The sequence below is a fragment of the Nesoenas mayeri genome, assembly GCF_963082525.1.
Source record: "Nesoenas mayeri genome assembly, chromosome: 2".
In the NCBI taxonomy this organism is placed as follows: domain Eukaryota; kingdom Metazoa; phylum Chordata; class Aves; order Columbiformes; family Columbidae; genus Nesoenas; species Nesoenas mayeri.
The window spans coordinates 25,031,802-25,050,007 of record NC_137543.1 but is presented as its reverse complement, the minus strand read 5'-3'; the positions used below and the strand labels follow the sequence as shown (position 1 = coordinate 25,050,007).

The 18,206-nt window shown below is 40.2% G+C and overlaps 1 protein-coding gene across 1 annotated transcript in view; it reads left to right on the top strand.

The window, feature by feature from the left end:
- Positions 1–17,984, top strand: part of CPQ (carboxypeptidase Q) — a gene marked incomplete at its 3' end in the record, with an annotated part of 136,473 nt that extends 118,489 nt beyond the window's left edge. Inside the window, exon 7 of the mRNA XM_080339304.1 lies at positions 17,824–17,984. Within this exon, the coding sequence (XP_080195430.1) occupies positions 17,824–17,984 (161 nt within the window). The remainder of the gene's footprint in view (positions 1–17,823) is intronic.
- Positions 17,985–18,206: the final 222 nt, after the last annotated feature.

Here is an 18,206-nt window from a genome sequence, read left to right as displayed (position 1 = left end):
CACTGGCTGGAAGCTACTGGAAGCAACTTACAGAAGTAAATTAGAGATACAAGATAGAAAAAATTAAATTATCTGAAAACAGAGGTTACTGTGAAAAGTTCTTAAGTGGTTTTACCTAAATAAGGACTATCTGGATTGTCTGCCTGCTTCACTCCTGCCTCCCCAAATCCGAGCCCACAGCCACAATAACCAAAGCACAGGGGAAGGTGCTGGGAAACATCAGTGCTTACTTGCCCATCTCACAAAAGCTAAGGTTAACACTGGTGAAGTCACAGAAGCGATTTTCAAAATTGTTTATGCTATGTATTCCCTAAATGGGAAACTTCTAGAGGTGGGACTTCTAGCAGTATTTTCCACACATACATGCATCACAGTTCATGTGAACTATTTAGGAGTGGGACATTTTTCTGATGTGGTATTATTTCTAGTCTGTCCATAAAATGCAACGAGGTTACTCTGGAAGTTTGATGTCAAGTTTCATGCTGCATGCAAGGTCCATTTGGAATTGTGATCCTGAATTTCCCTCTGCCTCACAGGCAAAAGTTGGCTACAGTCATGGCTAAAGTCAGGTGCCAGAGGAAGGAGATGTGTGGTCTGTTAAGGAGCCATTTCAGAAATGTATACAAACAGATGAGATTTCAAAGAACCATGGAACTGGCAAGGAGGTCTCTAGAGAGCCTCTAAACATCCTCCTTTTGAATACGGTCTCACCAGTGCCTGTGTCATTTCTTTCACATTTGTTTATGCTGCTCATGAAGACTTACTACAATGGAAACATTCCAGACCAGTTGGTCTGTCCCAGTGCTGTTCTTAGTGCTTAGGGAGGTTTCTCTAGTATCTAACCTAAGCCTTTCCTGCTGCAATTTAAATGCATTGACTCTCCTTTCTTTCCATTATGAACATGGTTATTTCTTTCCTCTTGCAGCAGGCTTTTATGTGAAGTTGTTTTTTTCCTTTCTTGGTGTAGTAGTTTATACTTGCCCCTACTGATAAACATCCTGTTTGTTGTTTATTTTTTAAGTGTCACCAGTTCATGAAGATCGTTTAACAAATTCTCATCTTGTCTTCAGTGTCCCTGCTGTATGTGCCTTGTTGGTGTCATCTCTTAGTGTAGGAAGACTCCACAGTTTTTGTCTAGAATGAAAATATCATATAGTCTCAGACCCCTGTGGTGCCCTACTCTAGACATCCTTCCATTTTTTTACTCCCTAAGTACACTGTCCATCCAGTTTGGACCAACTTTATAATATACATAATTTTCTTTGGCTTTTCTGGTGTCCTCAGTGATTAACATAACTTTGAGCTTTTATACATGTTTTATGGGATCAGAAAGTTAGTTCAAAGGGAGCCATCGTGTATAGTGAGGACACAGGCTGAGGTGCTGGATCATGCTATATTCTGGTAGCATCTGGAGATCGCGGTGCTTTTGTGACAGGCATGAAAAGCATTGATCCTGGGTTTATGTTTTGGGGTTTCTTCATGTACTAGTTAGAATGTATTGCTGAAGTAGTTTCTGTAGGTACATCAGCTCTTTAAGCCTTTAAGGAAAGATACTGAGAAATGTTGATTTGCATAAAGATCTATTTTGATTACACTGTAACAGAAAATAACAGAATGGTGAGTTCCACTGAGAATAAATATTAAGTAAAGTTTAGAACAATTACAGAAAATAGTTTTTTAAGGTTTTATTTCACATATGTATCAAGTCAAGAAAATGTGCATGATTAGAGTATTTGCTTTTACTGTTTTATTCCACTTTGTCAGGAAAGTTTGGGCTGCCTTGTATTTTCATTTGAATTGTGAAAAAAGAAAAGCAGAATTGTGTCACTTACTGCAAAATGAAAAGCCCAGCTTTTCGCTGCTCTGCCTTTCGTTGGCCATCTGTCTGAAGTATTCCATGAAACTGCAGTTCTTTGCATCATGTATTACTGCAACAAGATAATACAGGTTACAAAATATTAGTTTAATCAAAGTAAAACAGTCCATATATTGTACAAGTTGCTCTCTCAAAGTTGGTGCAGACATGAACCAGGTAAGTTCCAGGTTTTATCAGATTGTCCAGTCGTGTCTTCAGGTGAAAGCCACCCCCAAAACTATAATCATCGCTGGAAAAAAATGAAAAATACATGAGAGATGTATATGAACAGCCCAGAAAAGGTGGATAGTTATCCTCTATAAAATTATATTATAGGTTGTGCCCTATTACATTATATAGAGTAATGATCTACCTTTTATCAGACTTAAGACAAAGGGTCACACTTCTCTGGACAACAGATAATTGAGTGGAGGATATCAGCACCACAAGATGTTTCAGAGACCAGGATCAAGCATAAATTTAGAAAGGATGGGCTACTGCTTAGGAGAAAGGTCCAGCAAAGGCTGTGGAACACAGTGATAAGAATGCAAGTTCCTCCTCAGAGTCTATAAACTGTTGATGGCTGGACACATATACTGAAGGAGGAGACTGTTTCTCCCATTCATTCTTACAACATTGGCTCCTATGAGAGACAGGATAGCTGGCTGGCTGAACCTTTGGGTATTTTCCCAGTTCAGCTGTTTTTTTTTAATGTTCTAAGTAGCGCTAGTCTGCAAATAGTCTAAATATTACTAAATAATCTAGGTAGCCAGAATCACAGTACTCTTTACAGTCAGTGGGCTTTTAGATACAGGAATGTTCTGCGTGTTATTTGAAGTGTGAGATGTAAATTATCATGCAGTCTTTCCTTTGAGCCTTTGTTTCCATGTAACATGAATCTGAGGCCCTTGCCCTGCAGCTGGGTGCCTGCAGCTTCCCCCGGCTGAAAGGCAGCGTGAGGCAGGTGAGAAGGGAAAGTGGAGAGTGAAGATGAACTGGCTGTGGAAGTGCTGTGTGGAGTCTTAAGCTTTCAGCTTTCCAGGCTAATTGCTCTCAAATGAAAGCATCTTTTAGTTGGTTTGCAGATTTATGCCAGAGATAAGCAGGAAATATTTATGATACCAATGTTTGTTATTGACTTCTTGCATATTATTTCTGTTCTGTGCTTTAAAAATTCTAAACAAATGTGCAAGCAGATGAGATGTTGCAGCAGCAGCCCTTTGCTTTCAGATTATAGAGACTCTGAAATAAGCTGAATGGGTTTGAAATTAAAAAAAAAAAAAATAAAAATGTTACTAGTGTCTTTTCATTTGTATTTCAGAGCAGAATTAAGGCCCTGTGTACATGTAGCACATGCAGATGTCACCAATAGAAGACTTTAGAAAAATACTGCTGAAGGCTGGGCAGTTGTTGTTTTTGTAGCTCTCAGGCTTTAAGTGGTACATCTCACAGCCTGACTTGGGCCTTTGCATTAACAGCAGCCCCTGGAGAAACAGGCAGCACTCGCATAGGCTGCAGTATGTACCTACACAGTCTATACTGGTTTCAGGCAAGCGGTAGCACAGTCTTGTTTTGTCATCTCTGTCACAGCCTGTATGCAGAAAGCTGCAGAAATAGGTGATCACTAATGGCTAAAATCCCTAGTATTGGCAACGCCTAAGTTAATTCTTGGGGTGTTTTTTTTTCCCCACGCTGGGGAGGTTCCTAAGCTGTTTGCACAGAAATGTCACTGCCAGCCTTGAAAATTGTTATTAGCTCTCCAGCCACCATCACTTGGAGCTTGTAGCTGCCAGCAGCACAGAGGAGATGGGCTCTGGCAGGGTAGATCTTGCTGTGCTGGGGTAGGTGAAGCACGGGCTGAACATGTCAGGGCTTCAACACTCAGCTGCAGCAGCTTGTTTTCTTGGCCTGAACAATTTTAGCCCATCCAGCTTCTAGCTAAGAAACAGATTTCTTTGTGCAGCTAAAACTAATCGATATGTTTTAGACATCTTAATCTTGAAAACATTGCAAATTATATACGTCTTTAATTTTAAATCCCTGAGATGTGCTAAATGGGAAGCATTGAGGAAAGTTAATTAGTCTGACTGCTCCTTCTTTTCATTCCTAATTACTATGGGTACTTTTCTTGTCCACCAAAAGCTGCTGGCTAGATTTTAGGGCAGATGTTAATGTGCAATCACAATTAAAAACGCGAGCACTGCATGCTGTTGAAGCCTCCAAGTGCTCTGCATTTATGTCTTTTATTTCAGGATGCTTGGGGGGAAAGAAAGGATCATCATACATTTAAAAATGTCATTTGCTTTCTGTCTCGTTTCCATGCAGCTCCTCTCTTTTGGTCACAGACAGGCATCTTCCAAGAAATCTATTAATGGTAAAACCATTTTGAGATATGGTGCAATGTTTTTGACAACATTATGCTGGTATCTGTAAAAACTTTTTCACTCTGTGCACTAAACCTAGTAACAATTTTGTTTTGCTGTCCCTTGGCCCAAGTAATGACTTCAGGTTTCTAATTAGAGAGCAAGAGGGAAGGGACTGCACGTGGTCCTCAGGGCCTGAGCTAAGAGAGAGCTAAGAAACACTCTTGTAATAATTTAACAAGTGTGAGAGCTCCAGCCTGCAGAGCCAGCTCTACAGCCTCTGTGGAAATGGGCAGGATCGCTGCTTTGCCCCTGTCCTGTGTGGGTCCTGCCCAGCCGGCCGTGACTTGGCTTCATCTCCCCAAGCTGTACAAGTCCTGGCTTGGGCCCCTCTTGTGCCTTACGGGGGCCAAAAACTTCTGCCTCCTTGGTTTAGGTGTAGAGCATCCTTTCTGCAGCAAAAATATAGGACAGTACTGAATACAAGTCCATGTCATGGATAGCATTATTCCATGCCTTTTACAGCTTTTCTCCAGTTGTTCTTTTTTTTTTTTTTCCTATTTGATTTCCAGTGCATTTTAAATTCATTGAGACAGGAAAAAGTGTGTTTGCTCTTTCACTGTTTCAAGAAGAGGAGATTTGATTGCACCATTCGCTAAAATAGATGGCTGTAGAGGTACTCTGGGTGCCTCTTATAATTCCAGATAAGCCTTGGCCTCTTGATACGTAGGACAAGATGGAATCTAATTATTGAAGTAATTATTATTGCCTCCTCTGCTAAACCGTTTTTCCAAACCCAGACCTACCTTTGCAGTCACAGCCATGGGCCCTGGTGGCAGCGGTGGGACATGATGGCAGCCTGTCAGCCTGGGAATTATTTCACTGTACTTACCTGGAATGAGTTACTTATTTAAAATCTCACTTGCCTGTTTTTTGACCCTGAAAAGAATGTATGACAACAGATTGTTATTTTTCTTCTTCACTCAATGCATTCTGAATTCAATGGCTACTCTTCTGAAAATGTAGTGGGTTTTTTTCATCTCTTCTGATGAATCTGATACTAGTGAAGTCTGAGTTTGGGCTACCCAGGACTAATAAGACCTGCCGGTTTTTCTTCTGTGTCAGTCCTTGTAGGAGTGGGAAATGGAAACTATTCAACCAATAATCATGCAAGACTATTTTGCAACAATGGATCTTAAGGAGAGAAGCATCAGCATCTTTTTCTTTACTATCAAATGCCTGTCAATTTTAAGTTGAACATGTAAAAGTAAAGTGAGCATCTGAAACTGAAATAAATACTGGCCAGACTGTAAAAATTTTTCATTCAGATGTTATTTTTAGGGAAGACCTTTAATTCTAGTTTGACTGAGTAGACATTGCAGTCCTTTTAATTTTGCAGCAAGCCATTCTATTTAGCAAGTGCACATTTGGATCCCGAAAGGTTTTTACTTACATCTGGGTTGGTATGTGTATGTGTATGTGTATGTGTATGTGTATGTGTGTTTGCTGTGTAGGAAAAGTCCTCAGTTTATGTATCTGAAAGGAACCAATTGTAACATCTACTTTTTTCCAATGAAACCCAAGTATTTTGAACTTTTTTATAGACTGTGAAGTTTGTCAGTATTCTCAGATTGCTCTTAATGATGAACATCATGAATATGGAACATTTTAACTGATTTAAGAAATGTGTATTAGTACAGTAGTCAAAAGGAAGGCAACTTGGTGAGGACAGAGATATAAATCCATCTAATCTGGGTTTAATGCCCCAAGTGCCTTTCAAATGGGATTTTGGTTATGAAAATTTGTGTTTAGGGAGCCTCCTATGAAAGACAAGTGTAGCAATGCAGAGATTAAGAGTTTTTGAAGGAATGGATTAAATTCTAGTTTCTCTTTTAAAAATAAGTATAATCTTTTGGTCGCAATCTTGTATAAATCACATCAGTTGTTCTAGGCTGCTAACAGTCATCATCACTGGCCCTTTTTCCCTTTTGAGTTAGGCTATGGGTGGTGTTTGGATGTAACACCATAAACAGCTTTAAAAGAGGGTGTTTGCATTTGATTTCTTTGACTAAATGTAAATCCAAGTGGCTTTGATTTATACAACTGTAAACACTGTTCAAAGTTTTAGCATGGCCACAATATCTCAAAAGGATGATAGAGAGTGTTTAAACTAATAGAGGTTTGTTTATTTTGTATTGTGTGGCATCTGGTCACTGTTATCAAATTACCTGCATTTGTTGCATTATATGTAAAACTTTGTGCCACTTTGAGCTGCTAATGAAATTTCTGTAAAAGCTGCACTGAGCACCATGAGCATATAATTTAAAATGGGGCCATAGGCATTTTTATTCCCAAATGGTGAAAAATATATATTGAATCTCAATTTGTGCAAAAATGTGATGGAGATGGAGTTAGTCACATGGCATCTGGAGGAGGATTTTCAAAGCTACACTCACAGCTTGGTATTTGGGGCAGCTGGACATGCTCATTCCTCATTCCTTATTCTGCTTCTGTAATGTTTCACCCAACCAGTCTTTGCTTTCCTTGTGTTAAATGGGACCTTCAGCCCTATAAATTGCATTTGAATGGAAACAAGAAACTCCTCACATTAATAAGAAAACAACATGTTCTGTGCATGGAAATGTGGAGAATGCAATAAGCCAAGGCAAACAGAGCACTGGAACGGGATGCCTAGGGAGGTTGTGGAGTCTCCTACTCTGGAGATACTCAGAACCTGCCTGGACACATTCCTGTGTAACCTCATCTAAGTGTTCCTGCTCTGGCAGGAGGATTGGACTAGATGATCTTTTCAGGTCCCTTCCAATCCTTGGCATTCTGTGATTCTGTGAAATGCTATTTGCACGTACTGGTAGGACTGAGACTTTTGCTGAAAGCAAGCAGGCTAATCTTTTAACTTAAAATTATAAAAATTCCCTGCTTCTCTTAGTGTTCTTTCTAAGCTTGTATGACTTCTGTTTCACTCTTAATATATTTGCATTTTGACAAGTCACTCACTGTATTTGCACTGTGGTGAAATAGCTATCACAGCAACTCAAAGTTGCAGGTTGGTAGAATCATGCTAGTTGGGGACATTGCTCAGTTTACTCTGTCTTCTTCTAGGAGTAGTTCTGCTGTGTGGATTAGCCAAAGCTGGTGTACAGTTAGTGATACACTGAAGAATTAGAGCAGATGTGAGGAATTTCTGTCCTTCGCTCTCCTTTTATTTCCGCTTTTCCAAATAGTGCCTCATGTAATTTCATGAAACATTAAAACAGAGGAAGATTCTGAGGTTGCAGGCAACGGTGTTGCAGCGTCTTCACTCTACCTTAATTATTTTTTTTTTTAATCGTATGTTTTTTCATTACAACTTTGCTGACAAAAATATGCTATTTATTGTTTAAGAACGTTGAATCATTAGTCAGAATTGCTTATTTTCCTTTATGCTACTTTGTGTTGGTAGCCTGTTGGACGATGTGGAGGATTACTACTACAGCTTTGCTTCAGATATGGCTCAAAACTCAGATCTGAACAGCCCTGAACCTTGTGATAAGATCAAAACTGAACTTTGTTTGAAGTACCTCTCTATTTTTCTATTAATAATGAACTAGCTAAATATACACTGATTTGTAGATCAAATGAAAGAGATATTTCATCACCAGTATCTGGAGCATCTGTTATTTATTAGGAAATAACTTGCATTGCTTTAAAACTCAAGTATGCATTAACCAAGGTAACGACAGATATTTTGAATGATATTTTCTTGTCATAGTCATAGTATTCTTCCAATGTTGTCTAATGGTCCTACATCTAAAATCCACCGTGACCTTGAAGAGTCTGATAACCTCAACGGGGTATGACAATAAAGAGACAGTAAAAACCGTTGTTCATCCTGCTGGTGTGGTTGTATAAATGCACAGTTGCTATTTATGTGATATAAAATATAACAGACTTGTAGTGTGCTGAGGATGTGTTTTACTTAAAGTAGGGTGACCATTTGTTTTTGTCATAACTAGTTAAGCACCAGGGTGGTCATTAACAGGCTTTGTTCAGCATCTAGGCAGAAAAGAACTCTGCTTGGTTGGGTCCCAGGACATTCTACAGTTCTATGATTGGCTTTTCTATGTTTCTAGGATTGGCTACTTGCTGGGGAGGACCCTACAGGAACTTTGTGATTAAACATCCAGTTGTGATCGTACCTAGGAGGGGAGGTTAGAGCCCAGACAGAACTTCAAGAGGAACCTGCATGTCTCCTCTCAACCTCCAGCATCCTCTGGGAAAGCAGACCTAAAGCCTTGCATGATATTGGATTGCGAGTTGGGCTTAGGAAATAGCTCTGTTGGTCGTAAAATACAAGGAAACTTTTTGAATGGATTGAAAATGTGAATGAATGCAAACAGTTACTGCAAACAGAAATGCTGCTCAAAATTCTGATACATGGGTCATTTTCCTGGTTCTCACTCATCATGTCTGATCTTCACACCATTCAGAGGATGCCTATTTCCACCAGATTTCTGGGGTGGTTTGGAAGCTGTTGGCACAGGGTGGAGCAAGAGTCCACCCCTGAGAATTAGCAGGAAGCTCTTCAGCTAGCAGAGCACAGTGAAGAAAGTACTTCAATACTTTGGTTTTCTAAGCAAGGTTATGGCATCAGGTAAATGCTGGTGTTATACAGAGAGTGTAGAGATACACAGAAATGCATTTGGATAGGAAAGATGGTTTACATGGGTCCCAGTCTGCACTTGACCCTCCTGTGTGACATTTAAAGTTTAATGGCATTAAAATAGTTCACATGCTCAAACTTTAACTACTTTGCTGAGCTGAGGTATAAACAAACACATGAAAAAGAATTCTAAATTACAGAAATTGACTATTTTGCAATGACTTTCATCCATCTTACAGTGTTTAAAAGAGAATGCAAAATGTACAGGAGTTATAAATCCAACAACCAATTTTAAAACTATCGTCTATCAACTTTGTTAAGGAGTCTCTACCTAATATATGTAGCCATATAGCTCATTTTAAAGAAAGCACAAATGAAATAAACTATATTAAAATATACAGAATATATACATACATACACAACACCTAATATAGCTATATAAACCTTCTAAATTGAAATGCCCTAAATAGAGAATCCCCTAAAAAGGAATCTAGAAATCCCAGAACCAGGGAAGTCACAAAGCCAAGGGAAGGGCTTCAAAGACAGAAAATACAGAAGTAATGGAAGAGTCTGTGTAACTTTTGAAGAAATAAGTCATGCCTCACCAATCTAGCAGAGCTTTTTCAGTGAGTTTATAGGCATTTTTGTAGCTGAATCTGGTCAGCAAAGTACAGTTGAGTCTTCAAAAGCTCCTGGATCAAAGACCTTTAGAGAAATAAGCTACTTAAAATAAGAGGTATTTTCCTCTTGCAGAGTAATACCTGGTGAAAAGAAGGTAGAAATAATTTGTCAGTCTTCATAATGAAGAAAGGCTCTATTAGGCCACCCAGCCACCTCTTTTTTTTTTTTTTTTGCACTTTGGATGTTCACAAAATGCCATGTTAACTGCAAAGGCAGTGAATAGCAAGGATGGCAAGTTGGCAGAGTTTGCTGATGACTGCTTCAAGTATTCTCTATCAAAACTGATGCTGGCTGTTAAAGTGTAACAGTAATCTTACCGTTGAAAATGCCAAAGCAATACAACAGCCAGTGACATTTTTGTGTCAATAAAAGCAGCCTAACACAGTATATGTGCTATGCATACACAACAGCAGGATTCACCTGAGTTATTTTCAAGAAGAATGATCAGAGAATTGCTGTGGATAATTGTCTGAAATTGTCAACTCAGTACTCAGAGATGGTAAAAAACAGTGTTTTGTGCAGTTGGTGAAGGAAGAGAGAAGAAACAGAAAGTGAACATAGGTAACATGCTGTGGTACATCACAGCCACATCACGAGCCCATTGACACACTGGCGTTTGCAGGCAGCATTAGGCTTCTTGTCTCAAGAGTGGTGAAACACCATTAGAGAAGGGAGGAGAAGAGTCACCAGCAGCCTGCATCCTCACAGACATTAAATAGTTTTTGCATGAGGAGGACTCTTCAGCTTGGGAAAAAGCTACTGCATTAGTGTGTGATAAAAGTGTATTAAGCCATTGATGGTGTGAAGAAGGTGAATGAAGAAAGGCGAGTGCTGCTATTACAGCTCACAAAGTGAGAACTGTAGTGTGCCCACATGAACTGCTCGAGCACAGCATGCATTGACACAGACATCTGTGGTGGGCAGACATGTAAATAAGTTCAAAAATGGGATTAGTGAGCCCACGGAGGATCCTTCCATCCCAGGTAGGCAGCCTGCAAGTGTGGGGTCATGTTTGGGCGAGGGTGGATGAGTGGAGGAAAAGTTTCCAATGCCTTTTACTGTTGAAGCTTCATCTGTTTGGTTTTTGTTTTTTCAGTTAAGGGCTGTTTAAGATGTTATTTTAGAGTCTAGTCAACCTGTGCTCTATGGAGTAGAACAACTTCCTTCCCTGAGACCTCATTTCACAGGATTTTATGCAAGTTTAGATTGAATCCCCAGCTGTCACCAGTCCTCTGCCGCAATGAGTGAAAGGTTAATGCATTGCAAAAGTAACTGTGATAATCCTGAGCTGTAATTTAGTCTGTTTAGTGTATCCAGAGGATTAATTCTCAAATGCATTAAGCAAAACAAGAAATAATGCACACTTCATCTTGTCTCCCTTACACTGTAGTCTCATTTAATTAGCCACTGAAAGAACCGAGTGAAAGCTTTCCCTCTGCCTTGTTGTTTGAATCATGAATTTTAAAGACTTTTGAGAGAATGACTCAGGAGGTGAAACAGCAGGACTTCTGATGTTATTTACAAGCTTTGTACTGGAAACTATTTCAGTGTCTGTAGTCATGAAACTCAAGCAACTTAGCCTGTAATTTCATCATTTGAGAGTAAATGATAGGAGAAGTAATGCTGTCAGCACCCCACTAAACAGCATTAGCATCTCCATTGCCTCTGCTTACTTGAAAAACGGATAATGAAATAATTGGCATTAAAGCCAGCTATCAACTACAGGTTATCACCTGAAAGAAGAGGTTGATATGTGCACCAAAATACAGACAATACCTGCCTGCAATAAAGGGGTTTTCATTACAGTAATAGTTCTGAAGGCTGCGATTAAATGAGGGCCATTGGTGCAACACATCACACAAGCAGCCGACGCTCCCTGGGGTTTGCAGTGCCAGGGATGCTGCAGCAAGGGGGGGGACCTTCTAGCCAACCCATCCCGAACTGAACATCCCTTGCAGCAGATTTAGTCACTGACCGTTCAAGATTTGTCACTTTGCTGGGTTTTACAAAGCCACAAAATGAAATAGAAGTAGTATAAGAAACTATGTTCCTGTTCATATCTTTCCTTTGTTTTTCCTCTGGTAACTCTTTGACACATATGAAGAAAAAAATCATGTGTCTCCCCACCTCTGTTTTGCAGTTTTGACCTTTTAAAATGTCTGGGGCAGCAATGCTCCAGCTGTGAGAAGTTGTTGATTCTGTTACTGTATAGACATATGTGTACCCACACACCCCTGGTTTATAGGGTGTGTAGGAGCGCAAAGCTGAGATAGCATTCTGGTGTGAGGAGGAGAATGCTCTTCAGTATCCGTGCTTTCCTGGTAAACAGGAGTTTTTAATATCATAGAAGATTGTGATGCATCCCTTTGCCTCTTTTTTTTTTTTTTTTTTCATATTTCTAAGTATGTGATGTAAAGGAAAAGGACATACATATTTCATCAGGTCTTCCTTTATTTCCAAGGCATTGTAGTTTTTTCGTGCATTCCTGAATAGTGTCTTTGGCATTAAAGGGGTCCAAGATTGGAATAAACTTGCTAATGAAGTAAAGGAGTTTTTCTTGTTTCTTAAGGTAAACACAGGCAACTAAAGCAATCTTTAATAAATGGGAAAAACAATAAGTCTGTCTTTTGTAGCCAGGAGAATCACTGCAGAAACAAAAATAAGGTTTCAGATCAGGCATTCGTGTTGACATCTTACTACAAGCAGTACCTTCGATAGTGAGCAGATTTGTCTTGACAGAGAGATGAAGCTCAAACACATACCTACTTAGAAGATGCAAGAGATCCACACGTTATCTGCAAAGCCTTTCTTTTACCTTCACAAACTTTTGGAAACATTGAGCAAAATTTCCGTTGTGAAGGCATTTCCAGCTTTGCTGTTAGGCGGTAGTACAGCTTGCTCAATGGGGCACTGGCCTGAGCTCAGATGTCTGGCATCTATTCCTTTCTCAGCTGCTGTGAGAAAATGAATGTGCCGTTTCATCTCTGCGTGCCTCTCTCATCCTGCAGTCCCTTCTGTCTGCTTAGAGTGTATGTTCTTCTAAGCTGGAGTCTTTTGTATTTGGAGGGGTATATATATGGTGTAAGATAATGGAGTGGCAATTCTGTCAGCTCCTCTAGGGACTACTGTAAAATGAAAAGTAAAAAAGTTATACGTTGCTGTAATTCATTAGCATATTAACTTCACTATATATGGCAATGTGCATGTAGAGGTCAGTATCCCAAAGATCTAGCTGTAATATTGAAGACCCAGCACACCCAAGAGAGGTTATACAAACAGTGAGGAATTTCCCAATGTATTTGAAAATTTCATGGAATAGTTGTGTTGTGAAGTTTACATGAAAACAGGACATCTGGAAAGCCATCAACAGGGCTGTACAGCAGAAGAATACTGACTTTAAGATTCACATTTGGCTTCCTATGGCAATTAAATGCTATTTGGGATATAGTAAAAAAAAAAAAAATCTAGGAAGGAATGTAATGCAAAATGTTTTACACTGAAAAAATATGCAGGAGTTACTATATGCTCCCCCCCTTGAAGGTATCTGGTTTTTATAGGAACTGCCTTTGTAACAATTCTGATAACCAATAACTAATTTTCCAGTCATTGTTTGCACAAATGACAATAATTTTAATGCTTAAGTATCTGACAATAGAGTTTAATCTAATGATGAGTTGTCACAGCAGTGCATATGAAGGCAGTAGTACCTGACGGTGATTGACAAGAAGCAGTGATCATCATTGACACGCTCATCATTCATTTTGTGGCTCATTCATTCTTTTACCTCAATAGCAGCATCACATCTTCTTAAGTTGGCAAGAAAAAAATGTTTCATGCAGTTTATTAATGTGTGAAGAACTGGGGTTTAATGTGGACATGTTGTAAGGCAGGTAAATATTCTGGTCATCAGCTAAGTAATATTCACATTGCACATTTCATGCTGAGATCTGCAGCTAGAAGGGATGAGCTGTTTTTCTAAATTTCTCAATGTGCGTGTCTGGATTTTTCTCAAGATACACAGCTGATTACTGAAAATACATTGTCAGTATCAATTACCCAAGAAGCTGCTTTTACCTGCCTTATGCAGTGCACCAAACTGTGTATGAAATAGCTGTTTATGCAGAATTCATGAAATGAGTTCAAGACATGAATGAGCTTGACTTGAAGAATTTGTTTATCGTGTGTCAGTTTTAAGAGATGTCTGAATGAAGCGAGGAGATGGCACCGTGGGCTAGAGAGTCCCACAGAATGGCTATATTGACAGGCACCTCTTGAGATCATCTCATGCAACACCCGTGCTCAAGCAGGGTCAGCTGTAGCGGGTTGCCCAGGGCCACAGTCAGACGGGTTTTGAGTATCTCCAGGGGTGGAGACTCCACAACATCTCTGGACAGCTTGTGCCAAACAATGTGACAACCCTCTCAGTAAAAAAGTGTTACCTGGTGTTCAGATGGTATTTCGTGTGTTTTAGAATCATAGAATCAGAGGGATCACAAGTGACACTAAATAGCTGCTGTCAGGTAACTGGACTGGACAACTGTACTGAAGAGGGTTTCCTGCCATTTTGTAATGGAATGATGAATTATTGAAGCTGCAAATGATTAATTATTTTCAGTTTTTAATTTTGAGTATTTTTGATGCATTCAAATGCATTTTTGGCAGCAGTTTTTGTCATTCCCTGTTTCCATGCCACAGCATCTACTACAACCAGCTAGAAGCAGTTTCTCACTGAGTTCCTTATCAGCTAGCAGTGTTCCTCATGTGATTCGCATCACTGTAAATGTGAACAGACTGAAACAGGACAATTAAAGAAGGTTGTTTGGCAAACGTCCCTTTTTTCTTTACGAGTGTTCTTGCTCTGCAAACACAGGAAAGCAGCAAAGCTCATAAAACGTGACAGTGGAGCACCCAGCCCATCGCTTGTTTTTCTATTTGATTATTGGTTCCACCTAGATAATCGAAATTAAATATGTGATACATACCTATATAATGCTTCCAATCTGAGGATTTTTAAGTACTTAATTAGGCCTTTCGGTCTCTTGAAAGGCTGTACACAGTCCCCTTTCTAGGTGGCTAGCATGGAGACGAGTGAATAACTTACAGCAGGTCTATGGCACATGGCTACTCATGTGCTTTGCTTGTCTGCTACCTTATGTAGCTGGCAAAAATACACCTCCATTTGTTACTGGCTGTTGTTCCTGAGGGAAGCATTACATAACAACAACAACAAAAGAAACCCTTACATCAAATGTAGATGAAAGAACAAAATGGTTAGCCATTGGAGTTTTAAAACTTGTGTCTAGGTGAATTTTTCTGGTTTCTTTCAAGCTTCTGAAAGTGGCATGTTTGGCTTCCAGGCAAATTTTTTTTGAGAAAGGTTAATAATACAGTGACTGTCGAAGATCCTGTTTGGTCAACCAGCTGATGTGCTTTGAAACCTGCCTGTTTGAAGTGTTATGCGGAGTTCTTCTCCCGCTGCCCCTGCCTTCTGTGGGATGGCTGCTTGTGCTCATAGCATTGCTTCTTCTGTTAGTTTTTCAGAAAAGCAGCTGTGGGATCCCACAGACTTTATTTAGGTAACCCAACATGGCTGCGGTCTGTGGAGCCCCACAGGACTCCCCTCTTCACGGCCATCTGCAGGGGCTGATCTCAGTCCTGGGTGCATTTGCTGGCAAAGAGCTCTTCTCAGAATCTTGCTGCAGCTTGGCAATCTCCGGAAGCCATAAACATCTCCGGGCAGCTGACATCAACATGGAGGAGTCTCAAGTTTGGAGCAGGAGACATGAAAATTGCTTGCAGCCATATCTGTGCCCCAGGGTGTTTCATGTCTAGAGGCTTGTGTGGAGCTCTAGGCTGTAAACTGTTCTTGTGCTCAAAGCCACGAACACAGATTTTCACTTTTGTTTCTAATTACATAAGACGAAACTGCTTTCTTAGAGTCTTTCCTTAGTCTCACAAGATGTTTACAGGTCACTGACTTCAATGCTAGCCCAAGACTTAAAAGAGCACGGCCGGTTTAGGAACCTTTCAATATTCTCCCTACTCACACACTCTGATGTTTCTTGCACTGTAATTGCTTGATATCAAAGTCAGATCATTTTCTGATTTCTAAAATCAGTTTAGAGAAACAAATCTGTTTCATCATTTCAGGGAGTTAGCATTACAAAACAAAGGATGCTTATCCTTGTTCCATTCACAGAGATGCTGCTCTATAAATCCATAGTTGCTGTGATTAGTGAAATGTCTATGACAAATTCCAGGCAACCAATTTTTGTCTTGAGTCTTATAAAAGTGTTTTAAAATTGTAATGGGTTTGCCTCAGTGGCTTGACTTGTAATGTGTCTAGTGCAGAAGTCCATCAGTTAAATGGTTTATCATAGTTCAACCATTTTATGGTTGTATGTATTTAAAAGAATTAAGAATCAAATTTAGAAGTGAATGTGAGTTGACATAAATTCAATGCTAAAGTTATTGGAACATCATTCAGCACCTGTAACCTACTCAGTGACTTTTGTGGGAGTGCATTGCTTCAGGCCAGTGGCAAACAAGCATCTTAAGAGCAAGAAGAGCCTCATAAAATCAGTCACAGTGCCATATAACCATACGTAGCGTGTATCATCTCTCTTATGTAGGGATCTTCATCTTGGATGGACTTATAAAATGCATTACCTTTCTTTTCCTTCTCTCTAAAATAGCAGTGAAACAAGCAGTCCAAGTCAGTTCCCATTACAGCGATAGAAACATGCCTGTTAACCACACTGAGGGCTGGACACTGTCCTGAATGGCTGTACGAGTGATCAAAAGATATGTATTATAGGAATGTACAGTTATGCTGCAAGAAATTTTGCTTTAATTCTCTTCAAAGGCTACAGGAATCTCAGGGAAACCAAGAAAAATCTTAACAGTAAGTCTTATGGGCACACGTGAGTTTATCAAAGCCCTCGTCATCTGATACCAATTTCCACTGTGTGTAAATAAATATATGAATCATTTTTTTACTTCATCTTTGTAATCAAACAGTCCTGATTTTTTTCTTACTCAGCATGGTAGGAGTATCCTCAGTGTTTTTGCCTGGGGCCCATAGCTCTTACCCATGAACTCCCATCAGTGCTTGTTCTCTGGGATTGATGACCAAGAGAGGAGAGGGTCCTGTTGTGCCAGGTGGGTCCTGCCCTTGGAGCTGTGCAGCTCTGGCACTGACCAGCGGGCAGCCCAAGGGAATCCACGCAGAGGAACTGCAAGCAGTGAATCAGTGTGCTGGGGAGAAATACCACATTTACTTATTTTCAACATTTCGGGTCAAGTTCCGTTAATGATGGAAGAGTTGTTGAGATTAAAACAAAGCAGGTGGAGACTGATAAAACCAGAGAAGAACAGACAACGGTAATGAACTGGGAGAGAAATTGCAAGGGGACAGGGAGTCAGAGAGGGTCAGTGTGGACTGGACCAGACGGAGAATGGCCAAGGTGAAAATACCCCACTGGTGTCTCTCTGCAGCGCCTAGTGGGGCGGCAGCTTCTCCTGCTCCTCTTGGCTTTGGTCTGCCTTGGGGCCTGGAGTGATGCCTCCTAAGGATTATATTATTTGTGCTCCCTGAGCACACCTGGCTTGAGGAAGAGTGTTCCTTTCCCTCCTCATGTGTCCCCAGAGGGAGTCAGTGGTTCCTGAACAGGATGAACTGTTGTTTCACCCAACTTGCTTCTGCCCCAGCTGATGGGGACTCCTGACAGCGAGGCTAATGTAATCCTGGGAAATCTGGGTTCCCCTGGGTTGTCTGGAAGATTGCTCTGAAATAGAACATCCTTGTGATGAACGGAGGCTCAAAAGCAGAAGCAACTTCCAGAGCTTTCCACAACACAACAGCAAGGAGAGGATCAATAACTCAGTCATAACTCATCATCAGAGCAGTGGGATGAAGGACAGAGGAGGCGCCACCGTGTGTGGGGTTCCCACAGGGAGTTTCCTGCTTTGACTCTGGAAGTCTTAGAGGAAAATGCATGTATATTGTTCCTGAGGGGGATTGTTCCTTCCCAGGGGAAGGTCAGCTTTTCCCCAGTGTGAATTTCTGCTGCCTAATGCTCGCTCCAGTCAATTAACCTAAAACCTACAAACTGCACATGCCACAGCTCTGTGCAGCTATTATATGAAACTTTAACAGTTGCATGTGGATTTAATCATAAACAGCCCAGGAATGGATTCAAGTTTATATTCCTCTCCAAATATTTGTATTCCTATAATGGAATATTGCCCATTTTTCTCTGTAGGTGCCAGCTTACGTGATGACCTCAGTAAATACTTCTGGTTTCATCATTCTCAAGGGGACACGATGACAGTTCAGGATCCAAACCAGATGAATCTCTGTGCTGCTGTTTGGACTGTTGTCTCCTATGTAATTGCTGACATGGAGGAGATGTTGCCAAGGTAATAAAACTGCAAGAAAGAAGATTTCTGTTCTTCAGTGAAGACTGTAAACCCACTAATGCATGTGGTATACAGCTGTGGGAAATTCTGGTTTTCACCCTGATTTTGTGCATTATTATGTCTGTTTTCCTCAAAGCACATGGTCTTTTACACATTCCTGTTTCTTTTTAATGTTTTGATATCTCCCAGTTGTGATTTTCACTTAAAATTTATTCTTTTAAGTACT